Raw genomic sequence first — 11,639 nt, 5'->3', positions numbered from 1 at the left:
ACGGGAAAAAAAATTAAAACTAATATAAAAAGAGATAATAATATTTTTTCGAGTCGATTTCTAAAAAAAATACAAATTTTATTTAAATGATGAATTGATCATTCTAATGACATCTAATATGGCATTTTAAAATTAGCTATGAAATACCAAAAATTAAATAAAATATTATTATGGGGTTAAATTCAATAATTTAGTGGGGACAAATAAATATTATTATCATATACTACTAAAAAAATTTCAAATTGTAAGCGGAGACGCTTGCCCCACAACAAGACACGTACATCCATCCGGGTGATATTATACGTATAAACATTTTAATAATTAAATCCTACTAAATTATTAATCCAACAAAAAAAATGTGTGTATAAATTATTGTTTTTTCTTTTACGTATTTTTTTAATAGAGAAATTTTTGTTGGAGGGAGAGAACATAAATTTATTGACACATAACATAACATAGATATTTTTGCACACATATGACATAAATTTATCAATATAATATAAAATTTTTTACACATAACACAAACATTTTTATTTATAGTATATAATATTTTATTTATTTTATATTCTATTAGATATTTTGGAATTTATAATTTAGGCTTAATAAAAAAAAATATTAAAAAATCAATATAACACGTTGAGGAAGTAGGTCAGGTCACGAGGAAGAAACATTGTTATATAATTTTCTCTTTGTTTTTGGGAATAAAGTGAAATAGGCACCACTTAAATAAAGATCCCAAAAATAACTTTTTCTAAAGATGTCTATGTGGCAAAACTTAAACCATACATTCTAAAACCACACTTTTAACTACATAACACTTAAAACCATAGCATTTTATGAAGAAAAGCGTCACTTAACAGAAAAAAGTAAATTACAAGATTTAAGAGAAGAAATAATTAAATTATCAAAATTAATAGATTAAAAACTAATGATTTTAACTAATGTTAATTGTAATGACACCGAATTATTAAAATTAATACAAAATAATTTTTCTCAAAATCTTTATTTTACTATAAGTTTTATTGAAGGATTTCAAAAACCTGAAAAAACTTATATTTCACACGGAATTTCTAAAAAATGCTACCATGAAAATGATTCCCCACATCTCTATCATACTTTTAACCCACAATTAAATTCTATAGTAGATATGCTTGAAAAATATTAGTATTCATAAAATTTCAAAGAAATAAGGAAAAAGAGGAATCTAATATAAACGAAATTAAACAGATATTAAATAAATATTTTCAGAAAGAAAATCCCAAAGAAGAAAAAATTCAAAATATAGCCAACATAACAAAATTAAAAGTAAAACCACCATTAAAATTATGAATATTGAAGAAAAATTAGAAGGAGTTACAATGCTTTTTAAACAATTAAAAATGGCCCAAGAAAATAATATTATGGAACAAGAATTTCAAATAGAAAAAGAACCAGTAAATTCTGAAAATATAGAAAATGAATAACACATTCTAGATTATTCAAGTGATGAAGAACCAGCAATTCTAATACAAGTAAAAAATGAAGCTGGAACATCTAAGGATAATCAATCTCAATTTAAATGGGAAAAAAGTTTTGAAAACTATGCTTTTAAAAAGGGATTTATGAATAAAAATTCAAAGTATACAAAAATACCATCAAAATACGTTCCTAAAATCCAAGAATTGGAAGGAGAAAGAATGCTCGATTTAGACTGTAAAAAGAATGAAAAAGAAATTTTCGAAAATTGGTTGAATTCCTTCTTATTAGAAGCCTTTACTAATCCAAAACTTAGTGAATTGTCTGGAGGAGATATCTGGAATTATATAGGGTTTCATACTAAAGGAACTGTAAGAGATTATATGACATCAATAGAAAAGCAAATAATAGAAGAATTAGCAACAAAAACAACAGTTTATGAGAAGATATTACATATAATGATGATTCTATATAAAGAATTTTTTGGAAAAAATATTATAGATCATAGACAAGAAGTCTATAATAAAGAATATCAAGAAGCAAAAAATCATTTAGCTAATATTCATATATATGATCTATGTAATGTGGAATCTTATATATGTGAATATAGAATGCATTATTATAAATTAAAAGAAGAAGATAAAGACCATTATCTTAGTATGTATATAACAAAACTTCCATACCCTGCTAATGAATTTATAATGGGAAGATTTATAAGAGAAATAAATAGAGGAACAATTGAAAATAATTTTGGCGGAGCAACCTCTGCAATAAGAGAGGAAATAAAAGAACGTTGTATGCAAGAAGCGACTCAAAAAAGATTTGAAAATATAATTAGAATTTGCTGTCAGGATAATGAAGAAATACCTCAAAAATATAGTTTTAATAAAAATTTTCAAAGAAAAAGAAAATATCAATTTAGAAAAAGAAAATACTATCCAAACTAGAGAAAAAAGAGGTATTTTGGAAAAAGAAATAACAATAAAAATAAAAAACAAAAAAATGACTATTGCCCAAATAAAAAAGAAAATTGTAAGTATTGGTATTGCCAAGAAGATGGACACTATGCAAATGAATGTCCAAAAAAGAAGGATAAAAAGGACCTTACCAAACAATTAGAAATTGCTAAGTCTTGTTTCATGGAATCACTAGAAGAATCAGATGATAACTTAGACTATATTTTTGAATATGTCTCAGAAACAGACTCAGAGACTGAGTAATAATGCTACATTTATTACTATAAAAATAACAGAAAAGTTTATAAATGCTTTCATAGACACTGGAGCAACACAATGCTTTGCTAGTACAAATATAAAACTTGATTGGAAAAAATTAAAGAAACCATTAAGAGTTAGAATAGCTGACAAATCAATACATAAAATTGACCAAAAAGCAGAAATGGCTGAAATATTTATTCAAAATTATAGGTTCATTGTTCCATCCATATATATGTTAGATTCTGGAATGGATTTTATTATAGGAAATAACTTCTTAAAGCTATATCATCCATTCATTCAAGAATTAACATATATAATTTTAAAAGCTCCACACGATTCTTCAATAAATCAAAAATCAAAACGTATAAAAATACTAACTACTACTATAGATAAGATTTTAAAATTTAAAATATTTTCTATATTAGAAACATGTTATTTAAATTTATATTTTCAGATAAATATCCCAAAAAAAATCTTGAAAGAAAAATAGAAGAATTTTTGGATGAAATTTGCGCTGAAAATCCTTTAGATATTAAAAATACAAATAAAGAATTAATAAGCATTAAATTAAAAGATCCTACAAAGGAAATAAATGTTCCAAATAAAATTCCTTATTCCGCAAGAGATAGAGAAGAGTTCTCATTAGAATGTAAAGATCTTTTGGAAAAAGGAATTATAAGATTAAGTAAAAGTCCTCATGCGACTCCAGCCTTTTATGTCGAAAACAATAATGAAATTAAAAGGGGAAAACGAAGAATGGTAATTAATTATAAGAGGATGAATGAAGCAACTGTTGGTGATGCTCATAAACTTCCAAGAAAAGATTCTATTTTAGAAAAAATTAAAGGAGCAACTTGGTTTTCATCTCTTGATGCAAAATCAGGATATTGGCAACTTCATTTAGACGAAGAAACAAAGAAATTAACTGCTTTTACTTGCCCGACAAAAGAATCAACAAGTGTGTTGCTATATGAATGGAATGTTTTACCATTCGAATTAAAACAAGTCCCAGGTATTTATCAAAGATTTATGGAAGAAAATCTAAAAGAGTTAAATGAATTTGTTTTAGTTTACATTGATGATATATTAATTTTTACAAAACAGGATAAAGAAGATCATCTTCAAAAATTATTAATAGTTTTAGAAAGATGTAAAGAAAAAGGATTAGTTCTTAGCAAAAAGAAAGCAAGAATAGCAAAACAAGAAATAGAGTTTCTTGGATTAATTCTATCCACTCAAAGAAAGCTAAAACTTCAACCACATGTTTTAGAAAAGGTAAATCTATTTCCTAATAAAATAGAAGATAGAAAACAATTACAAAGATTTTTAGGGTGTATAAATTATATTTCTGATCAAGGATTTTTAAAGAATATAACAGAATACACTAAAAACTTATTTCCAAAAATAAGTACTAAAAAAGAATGAAAATGAGAAGAAAAAGATAGTATGCAAATTCAAAGAGTCAAAGAACTATATGTCAAAAGCTTCCAGAACTTTATATTCCAGAAGAAAACGACTACTTAATAGTAGAAACAGATGCTTCAGACATAACTTGGTCAGGATGTCTAAAAGCTAAGAAAGCTATAAAAAGTTTGGAACAAGAAAAAGAATCACTAGATTCTAAGTATTCCCCAAAGGAATTACTTTGCAGGTATATTTCAGGAACTTTTACTCCAACAGAACAGAGATATACTACTCATGAAAAGGAAACTCTAGCAGCAATTAAATCTCTTAAAATTGATTTACTACCCAGAGAATTTACATTAAGAACAGATTTAAGTTATCTAACAGGTTTCATACGATATAATTTAAAGGTTGATTATAATCATGGACGATTGGTAAGATGGCAATTATTTTTGTTACAATATCCAATAAAAATTGAATATATTAAGGGTGACAAAAATGTTATTGCAGATACATTAACAAGAGAATGGAGTTCGTCTACAACGCATTAGATCAAGAAATTCAAAAATATGAGCAAGAACTCGAAAAATGCAAGCATTGTCAGCAAATAAGGACACAGATCCAATCCCTCAAGAAGGCCATTGAAGCAATGAAATCAACACAACAAGCAAAACCATCAGAGTTCAGCCAGCTAAGCATGGTGGACAAATCAAGTGAAAAAAAAATTTCAGAAAATAAAACAATTGCTGAAATTATTAAAAAATCTACCCAAGATAAAAAATATTATGTAATTTATAATGGCCCCATGAAAGGAGTATATGATACCTGGGAAAAAGCAGCACCATTCACACATCAATCAAGGATAATTCATAAAGGAGGATTTTTAACACTGGAAGAGGCAAAGGAATCCTTTAGGGAATATGAAGCTCTTCATCCAGAGCAAACCCTAAAAAGAGCAGATAAAGCTCCAATTCAAGCCCAGACAACAGGAATAATAAGAAACATTCCTACAAGGATTGAAATCAAGGAAAAGAAAAGGATCTGTAGATCAAATCTCAGAGAAACCCTTAATATAGTCCTGAATTGGACTGAAGAAAAAAGGGCAATTTTGGGATATTATCCTATTGCCAAAGAACAGCTAACAAAGCTGGTTATTTTTCCAGATGCTTCCCCATCTGATACTTATCAGTTTTTCCAGTATGGATTAATTGATACAATTTTAATTTTTAATGATCTAAAAATTATTAGTGAGTTTCCTGCAGGATTTGTTGATGCAGTAAAGAGATTTAAAAATATGATTGACAATGTAAATCCAAGGGATGTATCCCTAAAATTTACAAACAGTCAACCTATTTTTAATGAAGAAGAAGAATACTTGGTTCCAGCACACCAAGTAATATTCATGTCCGTCTTCCCAGAAAATTTTCAACCAATTGATCGAATTCAAGATTTAACAATTTACAGTCATGAAGGAAGACTAGCCAGCACATTAGCAAGGGTCTTTGAAAGAACTCAAAAAATAACGAAGGAATCTCACACAAGGATTAATTATAAAAGTAGAAATACTCTACTTGTGTCCAGTAAAAGAAATGAAATTGAAGAAAGAGAGATGAGACTCTTGGTGAAATTTGAATCAGCATTCTACAATTTATCTGGACTTTTAGAAAAGTTCCCTGAAGGGATAAAGAGGAATCTCTGCTATTTGATAAAAGACAGAGAAGACCACAAATGCCAGCTATGTACCTCAGAAATATCTGAAGAAAGCAATAATGAAACGGAATCAACCCACATGATAAAAGAAGAGGACAATGCATCTGAAGCCCACATGATAAAAGAAGAGGACAGTGCATCTGAAGCATCCCTCAACATCATTTCATAATGACGTAAGCGCTTAGGTCATAAAGCACCAATAATGTAGCTGGTGCAAGACAATGACGTAAGTAATGACGTCATAAGAAGGGTAAGGATGGGAATTGTCCATCAGACCCAACCATTATAAATAGATTGCTTAGGCAATCGTGGAAGGCATCAGAAAATAGAAAGCAGAAGGCTAAGAGTACTCATATGCTAGGAGAGCAAGGAGGAAGCTGCCAAGGCGATTCTGTAGTCTGACAAAGAATTCTATTAGGAAAAAATAGTTCTAAGCTCCCCTCTGGAGTTAATATCTATAATCTCCCCTCTGGAGATAGAAACACCTTATGTAAAATATACTAAATAAAAGAAGTTTTTCTCCAGAAAGGTACGTCTTTGTCCTAATCTCTTAGTTATGAATTATTTAGAAAACTTAGAATTAACAGAAGAATCTGATTATTATAGATTAACCGCTTTATTAGATAATAAAAAACAGGTTGTTCTAAAAATAGAACTAAATCTCAAATCAAATGAAAACTTTAATAAACAAAGTCTTTTAAAAGAAGTTTTTAATAGGAAAAATATAATATACTATGAAAAAATTCAACTTGAAGCCCCTATAAAAATAAAATCTGCCAATGGAGAGCTTGAAATAGCGTTAATAAATGATGAAGAATTGAGTAAAAAAATTGAGAAAATTAAGGATCAACAAAAAAGATCTAAAATTGGATGGATTCATATTAGTACCATACAAGTCTTAGTCAAATCTACATATATGAAGGGAATTAATTCTCCAATAAGTTTAGCAATCTGTGACAAAAGAATTACTGATGACCTAATAGATCAGATAATTAGGATTGTTCATGGAAATTTGGCAAATGTAAATGTTAAATTTAATGCCCATCTTGGATATGCTATACCTCTATCGACCGAAAATCTTGGTAGATCTATAAGTTTAGCTTATAAATTTCATAGAAAAAGTTTAATGGAACAAGATGATGAACCATTTTCAATTACATATGCAATAAATTATGCTTTAACAAATAGCCATCATAGTATAATATTTAAAAATAGAGAAAGAATTTATATCGATGAATTATTTTAGAAAATTGTAAAAACAGAAATACCAAAATATAAAGCTATGGAAAACCCAGTTCTATTATTAAAAGAACCATCAGGAAGATCGGTTTCATCGAATTTTCAAATAAGAGAATCTAAAATTAATAGTCCTTTAAGTTTATCTAAGTTAAAGATTAAAGAAGAAAACTCTGAAATAAAAGAATTAACAAAAAAGGTCGAAAAATTAAATGAAACCCTAAATACTAAATTATGACAATAAATAAGGAAGAAATATATGTAAGTTATCAAGATAAGAAACAAAAACTCTTTGAAAGAGAAAATCGTTTGAATTATTTGCAGTTTTCTGAAATAAATCAAAGAGCTTTTGAAGCTCTAAAAATAATCTATGACAAGTTGAAAAGAGAAGTTGAAGAGCTAGAAAAATTAATAGAATCTCTAGAAAATAGTGATGAATCAATGATAGAGTTTGCAGAAATTCTAAACTAAATAATGATAAACAAAACTATTTTCAGGAATTATAATTAGATTACCTAATTTATGAAGCATAAAAAGATTGAAAGACCAGAAAATAAAATAAAAAGGAAAAGAGCGAGAAAATTAAAAAATAAAATAGAGGAGTATAAAAGAGAATTAAATAATTTTCAGATCGAAATTGATGATCTTATAATAAAAAGGATAGAAATAAGAATAAATATAAACAAGTTGGAATTAAATTTAAAAAATTTATCAATGCCTAGAAAATTATATTATGATTTAAATGAATTAAAGCTGTTGAAAGAAAAAATAGAAAATGAAATTGAAAGATATTTAGAAACAAGAGAAAGTGTAGAAATAAAAGAAGTTTTTGAGGATTTGAGAAATTATATTAAAGAAAAAGACAAACAGATAAAAGATTTTATATACAATAATCCATGCAAAAAAGAATATTATAATTATGATAGAAATTAGAACAGAATTAAAAAACTATAAATATGAAATCAGAATTATAAATATATATCAAAGACTGGTAATAAATGATCATATAACAAATACAAGAGAAATAGTAGAAATGGTCAATATTTTAGATTATGAAGTTGCAAATTATTTTTATCAAAATCCTTTAAATAAAGCACCACCAATTGAATCTATACAAATTATAAACTTATTCGAAGCAAAATATGAAGAGTTAATAGAAATTTCGAAAAAGAAATTAAAAGAAAAGTCGAAATTGAAAAATTGGTATCAGAGCTAAGTTAACGATTAAGGGTAACACTTTCTCTTTAAGCAATACTTTTAGTGACACGTTTTTAAAACAATCACAACCACAAAACAGAAAACGTCTTTCCAAAAAGATGAAATTGACAACTTTAACGTAGCATCCCCAAAGTGAAATAGTGAATGGTTTTTAAAGCAGTTGCAATAATAATAATAATTAAAAATTTGTCTAAAATTATTTATGAGAATAATAATCTATTATTATTATTATTATAATTTTTTCACAATATTTTTTATTTAAAAATTTTTTATTAGTCAATAAATTATTACATGTAAAATATAATATTCGAACTCTGAGTACTTATTTAAACGAACCAATCAAATACTTATTTAAACGAATGAATTAACTAATTATTCAACCGATTCAAAATTATTATTATTAACAACATACTAGCAAATGAGACATGAAACAAGGTATGACCTCAAAAAATGCTAGAACCTCTCCCCCTGCTAGTGTGCCACACTTAGCCGCACCATTTAGAGTCAATTCCATTCACTTCAGCAAATGTCGCGCCCCGCCAGAGGTACGCCGTGCTAGTACATCATCTTCCGCCTCTAGCAGCCATGCCTCCTCCACCATCGACGACACATTTTCCGTCACTTATAACTGCACATAACATCACATATTTTTTACGCAAATCTCTTTTTCTGTTTTGGATGTTTTTTATTTTTTAGTTTCGAATAATTTTTTTAGTACTTTTAGATAAAATATTTTTTAAATTTTTTATTTTTTTTATATTTTAAAAAATAACATTCAAAATTTAATAAAATATTATCTAAAATTATAGAAAAAAATTTGAAACCTAACAAAAAAAACATTCAAAATCTAATAAAAAAAAATTTTGCAAAAAAAATCTAAAATCATAGAAAAAATTTGAAACCTAACAAAAAATCTAAATTTATTGAAAAGAACCTTTAAAATTCAACAAAAACAAATTTAACAGAAAAAATATCTAAAATCATAAAAAAATCTAAAATTTAATAAAAAAACTTCTAAAAATAATTAAAAAAAAGTGAGAGAACACATATTAAAACTAATTTTTCAAATTTTAAAATTACGATTTTTTAAAAAGTTGGTTGTTTTGTTGCATATATAAAATTAGTTCTCTAGATTTTCTCGTGTTAAATATATGTTCGAACTTTGAATACAAAATAGATATTAAAAACATAAATCAAATATATAGTAGCAGATTTTAAATTTTAGTATAATATGATTAGTATAAATTTAGGGATACCATTTTATTAAAATTTGGTCGGCACTTAATCAGTTAAAAAAAAAGTAAGTAATCTTACATTATTTGATAAAATTTCACACTATTAAAAATACTAGTTAATGGCTACAAATTACAAAACTTGATAAGCTGAGTAGGGGTGGCAATAGGTATGGTAGGATAGGGTTTGGAGTCAACTCTAATCCTACCCGCGGGTTGAGATTTTTATATAAATTCAACCCTATTCTACCCGCGGGTTGAGAATATCTCAACCCTAACCCTATTCGCTCTTAACCCGCGGGTATCCGACCCTATCCGCGGGTTACAAAAAATTATGCAACATTATTAGATAATTTGATGATAACTTAAAATAGAACTGACTTTTATGTAAAAAAAGTTTATTAAATTATCAATTAATGATCTTCTTTTAATAACTAAGGATCTTTTGCATTTAGTGAGAGGTCTTTGGTTCAACATCTACTTAGAACATATTTTTATATAAGTATATAACATATACATATATAGGGTGCGGGTTGATAGGATTGAAGTTCAACTCGCACCCTACCCGACCCGCACGAAAACATTACCCACACCCTACCCTAGCCGCTGCGGATTGGGTTGGCAACCCTACCCTACCGGATGGGATCGGGTTACATATTGCCACCCCTAAAGCCGAGCGCTCTTCATCATATAATTATTATTTTTATTCTCTCTCTCTCGTTCTCTTCGTTTGAATGTCACATAGCTGTTAACAATGGCAGCTGCTAACATGAATATTGCATCAACTGGAATCGTTCTGGAGGCACTAAGAAAAGATAACTATGAGAACTGGAGCACTCTCGTGAAGAACTATCTGGTGGGTCAAGATCTCTGGCATGGTATTATTGGTGAGGCTGAAGCTGATGATCAAAATATTCCTCCTGATCAAGATAACCTCCGGGCCAGGGAAATAAGTAACAGATCCAAAAATGCAAAAGCTTTACATGCAATTCAACTCGCATGTGGATCTGAGAATCTCTCCAACATAAGAAAAGAGAAAAATGCGAGAGACGCTTGGAATCACTTGAAGTTCACCTTCAGCGAGGACTCGAGAGCCTTTCCAGATACTGAGCAGGGAAGTGAAAGTCAACACATTTTCAAGCTCCACAGTTACATCAAGAGAGGCTACTGGAACGATGCAAAATCCTTCATCGAAAGAAACACCGATGCAATCTTCTTTACCGTGCCCTCTTCAGGAAGAACCGTCCTTCACGTCGCGGTGGCTTCCGGGCGAAAAGCGATAGTGAAGGAGTTGGTAAGCATAGGGAACCGGCGGCTGCTGAGAATGCAAGACAAAAAGGGATACACTTGTCTTGCTCTTGCTGCTAAATTTACAGATGACACGGAGATCGCGGAGTGGTTGATTAAGAAAGGAGGAACAGAGATGCTAACCATCAAGACCAAAGATGATGACGACGGTGGTGGTGGTGCTGCTTATGATAAAATAACAAAGCGAAAGAAGGATGAGGATGATAACGATGATGGTAATGACAAAGGGAAGATTCCAGTGGTGATAGCAGCAGCCAAGGGTCACAAAAAGATGACCAAGTATCTGTTCTCCCAAACTCCTATTGAGGTCTTTTTCGACAACGATGGCCATTACGGGCTTATGCTTCTCAGGCGATGCATCGATGCAGAAATATTTGGTAAAGTTCAAATTCAGTTTTCTTTTTCTTCTGCACAGTAACTTAACGTAATAGCAGATGATTGAATAACAAATCTCGACAAATTTTACATTATTATCAAGGTAACTACTCTAATAAAAATGATAAAAATATTTTTTTGTGATATTTTTATTTAAAAAGTATGTCATCAACAATATAAAATGCAAAATATTCCATTTTTATTCTAAAATAAATTTTTATTGTCTTTTATCATTATTGCTAAAAAATAAACTCATACCTTACCGAACTACGCCAACAAAAGCATACTTTAATTTATATATGGCCGGTTCAATTCAGTCGGAACATTTTAAGAACTTAAAATTTGGCGTGATTTTATTGAATTTAAAGTTAGACAGGAATTTTAAAAATAAATTTAGTTATTATTTATGGCCGAATTTAGATTAAACGAATCTAACTTCACTCGATTTATGTAGATTCTAAAAAAACTAAAAAAAGTATATATA

At 28.6% G+C, this 11,639-nt stretch overlaps 1 protein-coding gene across 2 annotated transcripts in view; it reads left to right on the top strand.

Moving 5' to 3' along the window:
- LOC107639816 overlaps positions 10,053 to 11,639 on the top strand; it is a 7,437-nt gene continuing 5,850 nt past the window's right edge. The window contains exon 1 of one of the 2 annotated variants that reach the window (XM_021121690.1): positions 10,053 to 11,157. In XM_021121690.1, the coding sequence (XP_020977349.1) occupies positions 10,227 to 11,157 (931 nt within the window). In that variant the 5' untranslated portion in view covers positions 10,053 to 10,226. The remainder of the gene's footprint in view (positions 11,158 to 11,639) is intronic. The other variant, XM_016343419.2, reaches the window with a different exon arrangement.

The sequence above is a fragment of the Arachis ipaensis genome, chromosome B04 (genome assembly GCF_000816755.2).
Source record: "Arachis ipaensis cultivar K30076 chromosome B04, Araip1.1, whole genome shotgun sequence".
NCBI lineage: Eukaryota > Viridiplantae > Streptophyta > Magnoliopsida > Fabales > Fabaceae > Arachis > Arachis ipaensis.
The sequence above is the reverse complement of the archived record's forward strand: the minus strand, read 5'-3'. Positions and strand labels throughout refer to the sequence as shown.